This window comes from Cydia pomonella, chromosome 22 (assembly GCF_033807575.1).
Source record: "Cydia pomonella isolate Wapato2018A chromosome 22, ilCydPomo1, whole genome shotgun sequence".
NCBI classification, from domain to species: Eukaryota; Metazoa; Arthropoda; class Insecta; order Lepidoptera; family Tortricidae; genus Cydia; species Cydia pomonella.
The window spans coordinates 44,506-60,026 of record NC_084724.1 but is presented as its reverse complement, the minus strand read 5'-3'; the positions used below and the strand labels follow the sequence as shown (position 1 = coordinate 60,026).

Genomic DNA, 15,521 nt, shown 5'->3' with positions numbered 1-15,521 from the left:
AAATTAACCGAAACATAGCTAAATATGACAGCAGCATGTCAGCCACAGAGTAAAAATAACTATGTACTATATAAACATTAAGGGAGAGATAAATAATGTTCTTCACATCAAGAGATTGAGCGCATCTAATGCCAACGGGTAAGGAGTTCCAGAGTCGGACAGCTTGAAAAGTAAATGAAGTGTTGTAAAATTTTGTAGAAGAAGATGGGACGGAGAGAAGCAGGCTGCGCGACAGCCTCAGAATTTAGATAGTTAAAACGCTCCTTAAGATAGCGGGGAGTTGCTGGAAGGAAAAGAATAGAATATAGGAGAGACAGAATATGAAAGTTACGACGAAAACGAATAGGCAACCACTTGAGCTGTGAGCGGAAAAGAGAAACATGGTCATACTTGCGTAACCCAAATATGAACCGGATGCAGATATTTTGGATGCGCTCAAGTTTATTAAGTTGCTCCTCCGTTAGATCAGGATATGAAACGTCAGCGTAGTCCAAAATGGGGAGAAGGAGGGTTTGGGCAAGCGCAATTTTGGTCGGTATTGGTAAAAGATTTCGTAGCCTTTTAAGAGAGCTCACTGCTGCAAACATTCTCCTGCTTACTTCGCCAACTTGAGGCACCCATGATAGGGTACTATCCATGAGAAGTCCCAAATTCTTTACTTGCTTCGAATACGGGATCAGAACGCCATCAAAATAAATTGGAGATAGTGTATTGAAGTCTATCTTCGATAATAATTTTGGACTTCCGAAAATAATACTCTGCGTTTTTGAAGGATTTACTTTGAGGCCAAAAGCAACACTCCAGTCCAAGATTTTCACTAAATCATTATTTATGGTGTTAATGACAGTCTGAAGATCATCAGTTTTACCCTGTGAGTAAATTTGAAGGTCGTCGGCATACAGGTGATAATGCGAAGAAAGATTGAAGGTTATGGAATTTATGAAAATTGAAAATAATAAGGGGGACAACACGCTGCCTTGCGGTACGCCGGCCAGCGTGTTGCACCAAGAAGAGCAGAGATCGTTCACCTTAATGCATTGCCGACGACCAATTAAGTACCTGCGAATCCAGCCAATTGCTGCAGGAGATATGTTAAGGGACCGCAGCATACCGCGCCTGCCCAACCGATGGCTGCGTTCGAATTCCGCAACAGAAAAGTCAGCCTGCAACTGGCTAACAGCAAGCTTCGCTGTGTCTACGCCATGAACCAGCAGCATCTTCCGGCGTGCGCGTGTCTCCATGTGGTCCACCTGACGCGTTAGAAGTTCGACATGCTTCTGGAGAGTCTGGAGGGACTTCATCACAAAGTCCTTAAACGCAATGAAGCTCGCTGACACGGAGGCAACTGTAGGGTTGGTCGGATCTGCATTTTCGAGGCTTCTTTGGAAAGCGGACATTTGGTTTTGGAACATATTGGTCAATTCTGAGATAGAATTTTTTATTGAAGCTGCTTGTGACATTTGTGCTATTATGTGAAAGTGAAATGCAGGAGTTCAGTGTAACTTTTTAGAAATTACTTAGGATAATGCTGGTAGGTGAAAAGCGTTACTATCGCATAAATTTAATATATATAACAAGTCCAGGAAGTAAATATTTCTAATTTAGAAGATTAAATATTGAGCACAAGATGTTACTTGGTTTTATTCACCTACCCACTATCACCACCACCTACCCAGTCAGAAACCACCCAGAAATATATACATACAACGAAGTAGCTGAAGATGGTTTTAACCATTGGCCAGAATGGATGTCAGATCGCCAATGATGCAAGTTAGCGGGCTGCATACAAAAAACCCATGTCATGTGCCAAAAGGTGTCTAAACAAAAATCGTAATTGCTTCAAGGAATTTAATTTTAGCAATAAATGTTTGCAAAAAGTATTATACTATATCAACTAAAAAAGGATTTATTTATTTTGGTTAAAAGTGTTGATTAAATATGCGCAGCTGTACTGCATATTGTTCCAAATTTGGCAACTACAAAACTCTACACTGCAGTGCAGTTGTTCCAGATTTGTACGTAATTGTTTTCTCCAAAATATAGTAATTAAAAACAATTAAAATTTTATTTTTTATTTTTCCTAGGCTATATTACTTGTTTAGAATGACATATATTTTTACAAGGTGATTATTAATACCATGCGGTAAAGAAATAAAATACTAAATTATTTCTCCGTTTCCGCTTGCTCGGGCAAAATGTAAAATGATAAAGTAAGCTGTATCGAGCGATCTCACTAATAGGCGAAGCGCGCGGGAGGGGGGGCAATCATCACACAGTATTGAAACACTGCGCGCGCCGCGCGAGGGTTGTTGCAATTGTTATTTGTGCGACACTGCGCGCGCCGCGCGAGGTTTGCTATTGTTGCTCGTGTTGTGCATGGCGCATTGTTTGTTCTCACGCCGCGAAATATTCGTTCTGTTATAGTAATTTACGTAAGTAAAATCTGGCTAAAGATACTTTTGTGTACCGTGTGTTGAAAGTGTGATAACATCTAACACTGTTATTATACAATATGCAGTTAGCTTGGCCCATCTTCAATTTATATTTGCACTTTATTCCTCGTATACACGTTGCAAACGTGACAGACAGGAAATGTTAAGCAGCACTTCGTCTGCACAAAGCTTCTTTAATAACAGCACGCGTCATAAAACTCTATGTAAATTTCACCCGAGGCCCGGTACCATGATACATGTGATTCTGTAGCGAGTCAACGGGTCAGGTGATGAACTTCTAACCCAGAGGGCCACATCAAACGGCGGCGTGGCTATGGGCATGGCGCACCCAGGTTATATCTCGAGCTTGGATTTCCTTTGTACTGTATATACTCTGTAATATATCATCATGCACCTGGTGCTCTATGTTCGCCTACCGCTCTATTATATCATTGCGATTGCAGAGAATGAATAGGTGTACGTGATTGTTCAAGAACCGTACAACAAGGAAATCCTATTTTTATTTTATCATTTACATTGTGAAGAGGTACTCTTATTTGTGGTATAAAATGCTACCTGAAATACTTACTCATTAAATTCATTTGATACACATTGGCGACAATTATATGCTCATGGCATGAAACAAAGAGCAAAACTGTTGAGTTACTGCAAACTGATGTAATAAATTGGCAAAATGAACAGAACGAGACAAAAGTTTACACAGTAAACAAAAACAAGATATAAAAGATGTTAATGAAATTCATAAATATAATTCAGTGAAGTTTGTGTTTACCTTCTGATGGCTGGCTTGCGATAGTAAAAGCTTGGTGATGCAAAAGGCGAGTTTATTATTACAAGACTTTGTTTTGTAACATATTGATAAAACGATTTCAGTAATGTCGCAGAAATATTAAAACGCGAGACGAAAGAGTTTACCCAGTCAACAAATGGATGGACACTACGTTAAAAACGTCTTAAGTATTGATTGCTGTTTGTAAGAAGGAGCGAGGAAGACTGCAGAGTTAAAGCGAAATCATACTAACAACTAACTGAATCTGGCAAGACATAATAAATAATTAAAGTTTTTTTTCCTTCGGGTTTTTTTTCTTTTAAATAATATATATACGAGAACCGGTGCGTAAGTGGAACGTATGCATGTTTTGTATTTTTTGTTATTTAACCGATTTAATTAATTGGCAGAAAGAACACAACGAGACAAAAGTTGTTTACACAGTAAACAAACTTACTAAATGTTAATGAAATGTCAAGTATAATTTCGCTTTAACTCTGCAGTCCTCCTCCCTCCTTCTTACAAACAGCAATCGATACTTTAAGACGTTTTTAACGTAGTGTCCATCCATTTGATTACTGGGTAAACTCTTTCGTCTCGCGTTTTAATATTTCTGCGACATTACTGAAATCGTTTTATCAGTATGTTACAAAACCAAGTCTTGTAATAACTCACCTTTTGCATCACCAGGCTTTTACTATCGCAAGCCAGCCATCGGAAGGTAAACAAACTTCACTGAATTATATTTATGACATTTCATTAACATCTTGTATATCTTGTTTTTGTTTACTGTGTAAACTTTTGTCTCGTTCTGTTCATTTTGCCAACTTATTACATCATAATCATTACATCATATAATTGTCGTCAATGTGTGTCAAATGAATTTCATGAGTATTTCAGGTAGCATTTTATACCACAAATAAGAGTACATCTTCACAATGTAAAAGATAAAATAAAAATATGATTTCCTTGTTGTACGGTTCTTGAACAATCACCTACACTTATTCATTATCTGCAATCGCAATGATATAATAGAGCGGTAGGCGAACATAGAGCACCAGGTGCATGATGATATATTACAGAGTATATAACAGTACAAAGGAAATCCAAGCTCGAGATATAACCTGGGTGCGCCATGCCCATAGCCACGCCCCTCTATAACTTGCATAATCCAAAGAAAGCTGGTTTGACGTGGCCCTCTGGGTTAGAAGTTCACCTGACCCGTTGACTCACTCTACAGAATCACATCTACGATGATACCGTGCCTCGGGTGACATTTACATTATTGAGTCATGACGCTTGCTGTTATTAAAACAGTGAACGCTTCTTCGTCTCTGCACAAAGTGCTGCTTATCATTTCCTGTCTGTCACGTGTGCAACGTGTATGTACGAGGAACAAAGTGCAAATAGAAATTGAAGATGGGCCAAGCTAACTGCATATTGTACTAGATTCTTTATGCTAAGTATACATGTTTTTGTTTTCGTTCTACTATGCTGCATCCTTGCAATTAAAGACATGCATGATGTTCTTACTTGATCACTATACATACTCGTATATCTAATTGATATTACATGATGTATGAAACTGCATTAATCATTGTACATTTTATATAATTCAAGAAAGATTAATGCGATGTATCAAATAAGGGTAGGTTAAGATTACGCGCCTACCTACGGCAGAACAATAAATCAGTCTTGAATATACTCGCGTGCTGTGTTATTTGACTCCCATATATTAATTCCCAGTACATAACATTGGCTAACGAGGATGTCGAAAACACTACCTTTTAACATTAGAGAATTTAATTTACGTCCGGGAAAGTGGAATACATACATTAGTCAGTTAACGGCATGGTTTGATATAACCAACGTAAAACCGGACGCTCGGGCGCAGTACTTTATCGCGGTGGTCGGGACTGAAACTTTGGATTGAATAATAGATTTGTGCTATCCATCGGAGCCGGATAAAGGTGACAAAAGTGCGCGAACATTTATCACCGAAACGATCCGAGCTGGCAGAGCGTATGATATTTCGGGCATGTAAGCAAACTACTGACCAGTCAATTAATGAGTACGTGGCGCAACTCTAGCAGCTTGCTCAAAAATGCAATTTCTCCGGTTCTACGTACTTAGAAGAGAACCTACGTGATCAGCTGGCATACGGATTGAGAAGTGATGCGATACGTTTCAAGCTGTTAACTGAGGATAAATTAACATTCAGCCGCGCAGTGGAAATAGCGACGTCGTTAGAGGCGGCGGATCGAGACTCGAAAGCGAGCGGACCCAGCAGTGGCGCTGGGAGCGCGACATCGGCGCCGATGTCGACGCGAGAAGAGGACGTGCACGCGGTGCGCGTTGGCGGCGGCGGCGGCGCGCGCGCGCCCCCGCGTCGCAGGCAGCCGGCGGCGGCGCCGCGCGCGCGCTGTCCGCGGTGCTTGGGCACGCACCATCCGAGGAGCTGCTCATTCATGAACACGGAGTGCTACGTGTGTGGCAAGAAGGGACATATTGCGAAAGCGTGTAAAAACCGGAAACATCATAGCGTCAACGTGTGTACGGAGTCTAGGGACACGAGCGACGACGGCGGGTCGGAGGACGCCGATGACGAGTACGACGTGCCGTTGTACTCTATAGACGACAACACCGGCAGTGATCAACCATGGTGGCGCACTGTGACGGTGAACGGAGTCAAGGTGCGCATGCAGCTGGACTGTGGTGCTGCGATAAGCGCTGTCTGGCAGTTATTTTAATCAGCTGTTTAAAAATGTTAATTTGTTACCTCCTAAGACAAATTTAAAAATGTACGCGGGACAAAAAGTTACACCGAAGGGCATTATGTCGTGGAAAGTTTACGTATGGCAATAAAAAGAAATCAAATTTAAAGTTAGTCGTAGTAGACTCAGACGACAGCCCGCCCATTATCGGACGTCGGTGGATGACGGCGTTAGGTATACAATGCAGTCCTCAGGCTCCCGAGACGATATATAGTATTAATAACGCTCGTGAGGGTGTAGTGACACAGCTGGCTCGAGAGTTCCCGCAGGTGTTCGCGCAGGGAACTGGCAAGTTCACAGGTAAGCCCATACAACTAAAAGTGGCCAGTGACGCGCGGCCCGTGTTCTGCAAGCCGCGGGCCGTGCCGCACGCGCTGCCCGCCGCAGTGGAGGCCGAGCTGGAGCGCCTGCAGGCGGACGGGGTCATCTCGCCGGTGGAGACTAGCGAGTGAGGGACGCCCGTCGTGCCCGTTATCAAACAATCAGGTGAGGTAAGACTATGCGGGGATTTTAAAGTAACACTAAACCCGGTATTAGAGGATGACAAATACCCGATACCTCGTATCGATGAAATATTCTCTAATTTGCAAGGAGGACAACTTTTCAGTAAAATAGATTTGAGTCATGCTTATCAGCAATTACCGCTTACAGAAGAATCTAAACAGCTGTGCGTAATCGTGACTCATAAGGGTAACTTTTGTTACAATAGATTACCGTTCGGTATTAAGTGTAATATGAGTAAATTTCAGCGCGTCCTGGATAGCCTATTCAAGAATATGAACCTTATTGCAGTGTATTGCGATGATATTTTGGTCACGGGAGTTAACGACGATGATCATTACAAACGCCTGATATCGGTATTCAAAATATTGTCTGAGGCAGGATCAAGAGTTGCACAAAATAAATGCATTTTTTTCCAAAAATCGGTGACAGACGAGTAAAATAGATGCCGTTCAGGCAGCCCCAGTACCAGACACCGTATCGCGTTTAAAGGCATTCTTAGGCTTGGTCAATTATTATGCCAAATTCATACCTAATATAAGTACCGTTTTACACCCGCTTTACGAGCTACTAAAAAAACATAACAAGTTTTTGTGGTCTCGGGAATGCAACGAAGCATTCATGAAAATGAAACAAATGTTAGCCGCAAAACCGATGTTAATGCATTATAAACCTGATGCACCTCTATGGCTCTATTGTGACGCATCTCCGTATGGGTTGGGGGCGGCGCTGGTGCAGCGGGGCGAAGGGGGTGATCTGCCAGTGGCGCACGCCTCGCGGGCGCTCAACCGCCTGAACGAAATTATGCACAAATATGTCGTGAGGGTCTTGCAATCATTTTTGGCGTTCAAAAATTTCATCACTACCTTTTTGGTAGACGGTTTACCTTAGTTACGGACTGTAAACCGTTAGCGCACATTTTAAGCCAGCATAAAAGTATACCGCAAATGGTAGCGGGACGATTGCAGCGGTGGGCGGTAATTTTAAGCGGGTACGACTATGAGATAGCTTGCGTTAAATCGGAACAAAACTGTTTAGCAGTTAATTTGTCACGCCTACCGTTAGACATTATAAAAGACGAAAAAAAAGTAGGGTATTATGCGAATTTTTGAATTTTATCGATGACGGTATATCGATTAATCATCGCGATATTGCAAAAGGCCCGGACACCGGAAGGATTGACAGATTAACAGCTCTTTCTTGATTCGGTGGGTGGTGGTGCATGGCCGTTCTTAGTTGGTGGAGCGATTTGTCTGGTTAATTCCGGTAACGAACGAGACTCTAGCCTGCTAAATAGGCGTCGTCATTTAGGTGCGCGCGGCCGTTCGCGGTCGTGCAACTCACTGGCGACGTATTAAAATTCTTCTTAGAGGGACCGACGGTTTCGAGCCGCATGAGATTGAGCAATAACAGGTCTGTGATGCCCTTAGATGTCCTGGGCCGCACGCGTGCTACACTGAAGGAATCAGCATGTTCTCCTTGGCCTAGAGGCCCGGGCAACCCGTTGAAACTCCTTCGTGCTGGGGATTGGGGTTTGCAATTATCCCCCATAAACGAGGAATTCCCAGTAAGCGCGAGTCATAAGCTCGCGTTGATTACGTCCCTGCCCTTTGTACACACCGCCCGTCGCTACTACCGATTGAATGATTTAGTGAGGTCTTCGGACCGACACGCGGTGGCTTCACGGCCGTCGGCATTGCTGGGAAGTTGACCAAACTTGATCATTTAGAGGAAGTAATAGTCGTAACAAGGTTTCCGTAGGGGAACCTGCGGAAGGATCATTAACGTGTATACATGTTGGTATGGTATATATACATACAAACATGTATAACAAAAATAATCCGTTAACATGAAACAATTATATATATGTGTCCAGTTTACGTCACACACACACAGGTGAGATCTATTATTTCGATCTCGCGTCGCGTATTTAAAATGTTTGAGATTATTAACGTCTACTATTTTGTGGAGGAGAGAGTTGCGCTTCGACCGGCATAAAAATCCGCGCCGTTACAGCTTATCCTCTCCTCCTCCGTATTATATAGACGGATTATAGTCTTTGAACTCTCGCGAACATCAACTGTGGTGTTGTACGCAGACCGGACATATATATATATGTATATATACGTCAACATGCGGTAATCGTTTATTACTTTTTTCGTAATGATTTATTTTATTTATTTAAAAATTTTGATGTCGTAACATTGTTGTTACCACTAACGTGTGGTGTAATAATAAACTATTACCCTGGACGGTGGATCACTTGGCTCGCGGGTCGGTATTTGGCCTCATGCGGAGCCCATATTGCTGCGTTGCACTCTAATTTGCTTCTTACCAGGGCATTGTACAACGCCGCGCCGACACGGCTTTCACGTCCGAGAAGCCCACTGCTCGGCGCAGCACAAAACCCAGAATTTTGAACGCCTTTTTACACTCACTGACAATAATTATGGTCTCTGAAACAAGCTGCTATGTGTACTCCCAAGTCTCTCACGGAATCCACTCTTTTTAGCTGAGCTCCTGCTACGCTCCATGGTACCTGTGGTTGAAAGGTGTTTTGGATCGGGTGAATGTAATGGTAACGCATTTATCCACATTAAATTGTAGTTTGTTTTTCTGGCTTCACTCCACTACTCTGTCTATGTCTCGCTTGAGGCGCTCACAGTCTCCCTCATTCTTTATAGCCAAGAGCAACTTGAGGTCATCATCGAATAACAAATATTTAGACTCATTGACCACTTCTGGTAGATCATTTATCAAAATAAACTCCAGCGTTTTTTTTTTAAATAAAGCTTAAATCTATCATTACAGGTATAGCCTAATGCGATAGATAAGCGACAAACCAATAATCAGAGTTATTGACTATATAATTATAATTTTAACCTAATATTATCATTGCAGCCTTTGTGAGATCATTCAGAGAGCACGTAAATATGTCCAACTTCAACGCAAGTTTATTGATAGTGCGAATGGCCCTCGTTAGCAGTTTTGTGCGAGCAAGGGGTACGGCCAGCAGCGGCGGGCGGCGGCGACGCCACACGTGCCGGTCCGGTACGTACAGCGCCAGGGCGTGCAGGACCCCGGGGTTACACAACTCGCCTCTCATCACCCTAACTACATATGAAGCGAGGGCAAGTTCCCGCCTCACCTCTAGCTTGCTATACCCTATCATTCCCAGCACGAACAGCGTGGGATACAGCAAGGGATACCCCGGATATACGCCATATAGCTTTAAGTAAGCCTAACATATTTACATATTTTGAACGCGTTGCATCATGACTTTGTATTTAGCTTCGTGTGGACTCCAAATTACCGCGTTACATTCAAGGTGACTTCTCACGAGGGCATCATACACTGCTCGGATCGCTGTGATGTTCGTGAAGTCCTTTGCTTGTCGCATCAAGAAACCGAGGTTACGAAATGCTTTCTTGCAGACACCAATAACGTGATCACGAATTGACAAATCGGCAGCTAAGCGGACCCCGAGATCGCCCACCTCCGACACTCGCTGCATTGGCTTTCCACCGATTATGTGCAACGACTAAATGAAATTACCGTGCACTTGTCTTCATTAAAGTATAATTTATTGTCTACACTCCAGTGGACAACATTGTCAATGTCCTGCAATTTACGACAATCCGAGATATCCCTAACCACTCGGACCAGTTTTAAGTCGTCAGCAAATAAGAGGCAGGTAGAATCCATCACTACGTCAGGAAGATCGTTAATCATTAGTATAAATCCCAACGGCCCAAGGGAAAACTTTTTGCGATAACTCAAAAACAGCTAAACTGATCATGTCCGCTATAGTTTTCATTTAATGTCTTTCTTAAGCTCTACTTTCACGATTTTTTTCATATTTTTTGGACCTATGGTTCAAAAGTTAGAGGGGGGGACACATTTTTTATTTCTTTCGGAGCGATTATCTCCGAATATATTCACTTCATCAAAAAATTTTTCTTAAAAACCCCTATTAGTTTTGAAAGACCTTTCCAACGATACCCCACACTCTAGGGTTGAAGTGAAAAAAAAAATTCACCCCCACTTTACGTGTAGGGGAGGTACCCTAAAAAAAATTTAATTTTTAGTTTTTATTGTACGACTTTGTCGGCTTTATTGATTTATATATCCATGCCAAATTTCAGCTTTCTAGCACTAACGACCACGGAGCAAAGCCTCGGACAGACAGACAGACAGACTGACAGACAGACGGACATGGCGGAGCTATAAGGGTTCCGTTTTATGCCATTTGGCTACGGAACCCTAAAATAGGATATACGAACGAAGGAACGAAATAGGATAGAAATATAATAAAACCGGCCAAGAGCATGTCGGGCCACGCTCAGTGTAGGGTTCCGTAGTTACTCTTCCGTCACAATAAGCTAAACTGGAGCTTAAAGTATAGTAAATTGTTAACCAAGGGATGAAACGGTACCTTTCACCCGAGTTAAACAAATAGGCAAATTTGCATAATCAGTACCTAATTAAAGTAAGTCTTTTTACTATGAAGGGAAAACTTTTTGCGATAACTCACACAGACAACGACAAGACGACAGACAGACAGACGGACATGGCGAAACTATAAGGGTTCCTAGTTGACTACGGAACCCTAAAAATGAGCCTTGAAAACCTAACTGCTTGGCAAAGAGAACAAGTTGCCAAACGTGAACTATGCAATGATGCATATGCATAGTTCACGTTTGGCAACTTGTTCTTTTCAATGATGAAGAGTTTCGTTCTGTTGATGAACAGAACGAAACTCTGAATGAAGTGGAACTGCTGATGATGATCAGCAGTTCCACTTCATCAAATGTCACTTCTACAAATGTAAATACTTGATTTGTTAATGAAAATACTAAGATCACTATATATATATATATATATATATATATATATATTTATATATATATTATAAGGCATATAATATATATATATATATATATATATATATTATATGCCTTTAACATTTGAGGAGTTCCCTCGAGTCCTCATGGACCCCATCGTCACAATTCGAACTTGACAAAAATTTGTCTTGAAAATTTCATTTACTTAACAAACACAACGAAGAGGAGAAATCGCCAAACGTGTACTATGCGTCGTTGAAGAGTTCCATTCTGATCATCATCAGCAGTTCCACTTCATCAAATGTCACTTTTTTAAATGTAATTGCTTGATTTGTTCCAGAAAATACAAAAATTACTCATACATATAGTAATCTGTATATATATCAATTCAAACAAAAAAATCATTTTCAAGATCGGTTTAGAAATGACGGAGTTATGGAGTAACAAACATTAAAAAAAAACATACAACCGAATTGATAACCTCCTCTTTTGAAATCTTGAAGTCGGTTAAAAATAAAAGAAAACATTGAAAAAAAAAAAAAACTAATGACTTAATCAACTTCATCATCATTGGCCTGTGAGTCTATTACAGACTATTCAAACAGTGTCAGGTAGGGCGGCAGCGCTTTTCATGGCTGTGTAGGCCAATCAACTTACATTGACAGATAAGCCAGGTATGCAAGTTATGAAGTTATGGGTTACAAACATATTTAAAACTAATTAGAATAAATTTATCACTGAATTTTCATACATTCATACATATACTAAATAAACACATTACCCTCGTTTGCGTTGTCTGTCGGCTAAATAACTATCTCTCACCATTCAATTGTTGAAGTTAAGACCTACGTCTACGGATAGATGGCACTATGGGTTTAAATTAGTTACGTAATATTATGCATATATTATACAATTTTTAAATACCATCAAATTATTCATAATATAATTTTAGTTATTTTACTTATTCAAACTTGACTTTTACCACTAAAAACAATAGCAAAATTGATTAAGTTACAATGAATATATTAAATAAGATTAAAAAATATATATCTCGGTTAAACGTGAAGAATGACGAGTCTTTATGAGAAACAAAATGTGTAGGTAAGTATCTGTCTGCTCACAATCAACGAGTAAAATTAGAATTCATCATAAAATATTGATATTTAAAACGTGTACTACTGCTACTACTACTACGTGCTATACTGGTACTACTACTACTTTTCTTCGTCAATAGATGGCGTTAGAGGTATATATTTGATCTAAATGTAATTTGAACTTTGCTTCATATTGAAAACTATCGAAAACGTAGCAGCTATATTTTTCTTGAATGTTCCATAATTTTGCGGAATCCTTCTAGAATCTACCCTTTTGCTACTTATTGAACTGAAAGGGCCAATATAAATGTGTATAAGTCGAGTTGAAAAATTTATTGATTTCAATGGTTTTATAGTTGTGATATTAATAAGAATAAGCTTATCACTGAATTAATACACATACATAAACTGATAAACACATTGCCCTCGTTTGCGTCGCTTGTCGGGTAAATAATCTCTTTCAGCATCTAATTGTTGCAGTTTTGTGCTAGTTCTACGGATAGATGGCGCTACGGGTTCAAATTGGTTACGTAACATGCATATTAATTTTTAAAACTGTTAATTTTTAATAACACAACTTTTACTGTATGTGCAATTGCAAATTGATTGAGTGACACTAAATGGATTAAAATAATAGATGGTAGGATCGTACAGATGTGCTATACCGCGTGCGCCCGTGAGGGACAGAACATAGGCAATGCCACAAAATTAAAAATACGTTTTAACATTTCTCACAACATACCAAAACAACCTACGTAATTTGGCCCACCATGAAAAACGGTGGGCAACAGAAAAAATCTACGTCACTTAGGACTTTTTTGAATTGGGCAAAAAGAACAAGCGATCCATACTAATTACTAGATTTATGATTAAAATCGATTTTAAAAGAATATATTAGCTAACGAGGAAGCGCTGGTGACCTAGCGGTAAGAGCGTGCGACTTTCAATCCGTAGGTCGTGGGTTCAAACCCCGGCACGTACCAATTAGTTTTTTGGAACTTATGTACGAAATATCATTTGAGATTTACCAGTCTCTTTTCGGTGAAGTACAACATTGTGAGGAAACCGGACTAATCTCAATATACTGGCCTTAGCGTCTATTTCAGACGATCTATAGTGCAATGTCCGCAAAACATCTTTTTTGGTGACTGAAAAGACCGATGCGAGAGCGGCATACTCTGCCACTGAGCTGGCAAGGGAAGTTCGCGACGGACTGTGACGTTGACCCTCTGGGTTGGAAGGTCAGATGGCAGTCGCTTTCGTAAAACTAGTGCCTACGCCAATTCTGGGGATTAGTCGTCAAGCGGCCTCCAGGCTCCCATGAGCCGTGGAAAAAATGCCGGGACAACGCGAGGAGGAAGATCTAAGCTAAACGAGTTCATCAACAAGCGTGCAGACTGACGAGTATATTTACGAGATACAAAATGCACCAGTATCTGTCTACATATAAACAACGCGTAAAACTAAGGTTTCATAATAAAATAATCACAATTTAAATATGTCACATTTTATTGTCTCGAGATGGCGCTAAAAGTAGATTTGAATCATTGTTCAATTTGAAATCTAGCCAAAATACCAATTACCCAGTAATGTTTGGACCCGGGTACGTCCTTAAACTACGTCCAAAAGAGAGGTATGGGAATTGTGAATGTCATCTCGCTTTGTGTGGTAGGGCACAGCCAGTGGATGTCATTCCAGATCTAGAGCAGAGCCCAACTGGGGAAGTACCTCCACCTTACAGAAAACCGCAGCCAAATAACACTAGACCCTACTCATAGTGTTGTGTTCCTGTCGGTGAGTAAGGTTGCCAGAGCTCAACGAGGGAGGGCGGGTTTAGGGTTGGCAACGCGCATGTAACTCCTCTGGAATTGCAGGCGTACATAGGCTACGGAGACTGCTTACCATCAGATGGGCCGTATGCTTGTTTGCCACCGACGTAGTATTAAAAAAAAAATGTTTTTAATGTATGTCCTATAACTTGTCGTTTCCTTATAGAATCTACCCTTTTGAAATAGCTTATTAGACCAATAGAATTGTGTAATAAATCGGCCAAGAGCATGTCGGGCCATGCTCAGTGTAGGGTTGCGTAGTTACTCTTCCGTCACAATAAGCTAAACTGGAGCTTAAAGTATAGTAACAAGGTTGTATAAGTAAGTCAAAAATGCTCGTGGCGTATTCCTTTACAATGTTCGCCTACGCCTTCGGCTCCGGCTCACATTGTAACTCACGCCACTCGCCTTTTTTGACCCTTCTTATACAACTGTTGCATAAAATACTATTAACTGTGGATGTTTTTACTATGAAGGGGCAACTTTTTGCGATAACTCGAAAACAGCTAAGCTGATCATGTCCGCTATAGTTTTCGTTTAATGTCTTTGTTAAGCTCTACTTCCACGATTTTTTTCATATTTTTTGGACCTATGGTTCAAAAGTTAGAGGGGGGGACACATTTTTTTTTTCCGAGCGATTATCTCCGGATATTAGTTTTGAAAGACCTTTCCAGCGATACCCCACACTGTAGGGTTGAAGCAAAAAAATTGCACCCCCACTTTACGTGTAAATTTTTAAATTTTATTGTATGACTTTTCGGTTTTATTGATTTATATGCCCATGCCAAATTTCATCTTTCTAGCACTAACGACCACGGAGCAAAGCCTCAGACAGACAGACGGACATGGGGAAACTATAAGGGATCCTAGTTGACTACGGAACCCTAATAATCGATGCAAAATTTATTAATTTGAATGGTTTGTCAGATGTCTTATACTACCATAGCTCTAAATATAGAATACTGTAAATTAATTGCATTAAAAATAGTTGTTTCACAACACTAGCGTACTCTCTTTATTGTTCACAAACTGGTGAGAAAGTTGCATTTTATCCACTTGTGGGGCAAAGTAATCAAATGAAAATTTTTAGTTGTTTCCTTATGTTGGCTGGTTGGCTTTTTAGGGTTCCGTAGCCAAATGGCATAAAACGGAACCCTTATAGTTTCGCCATGTCTGTCTGTCTGTCTGTCTGTCTGTCTGTCTGTCTGTCTGTCTGTCTGTCTGTCCGAGGCTTTGCTCCGTGGTCGTTAGTGCTAG

The 15,521-nt window shown here is 40.8% G+C and overlaps 1 protein-coding gene across 1 annotated transcript; it reads left to right on the top strand.

Moving 5' to 3' along the window:
* Positions 1 to 1,127: 1,127 nt before the first annotated feature.
* Positions 1,128 to 8,656, top strand: LOC133530394 (uncharacterized). The gene is made up of 3 exons (XM_061868306.1): positions 1,128 to 1,244; positions 5,313 to 6,853; positions 6,930 to 8,656. The coding sequence occupies exons 1-2, from the start codon at positions 1,128 to 1,130 to the stop codon at positions 5,970 to 5,972; spliced, it is 777 nt and encodes a 258-aa protein (XP_061724290.1). The 3' UTR covers positions 5,973 to 6,853; positions 6,930 to 8,656.
* The last annotated feature ends 6,865 nt before the right edge of the window (positions 8,657 to 15,521 follow it).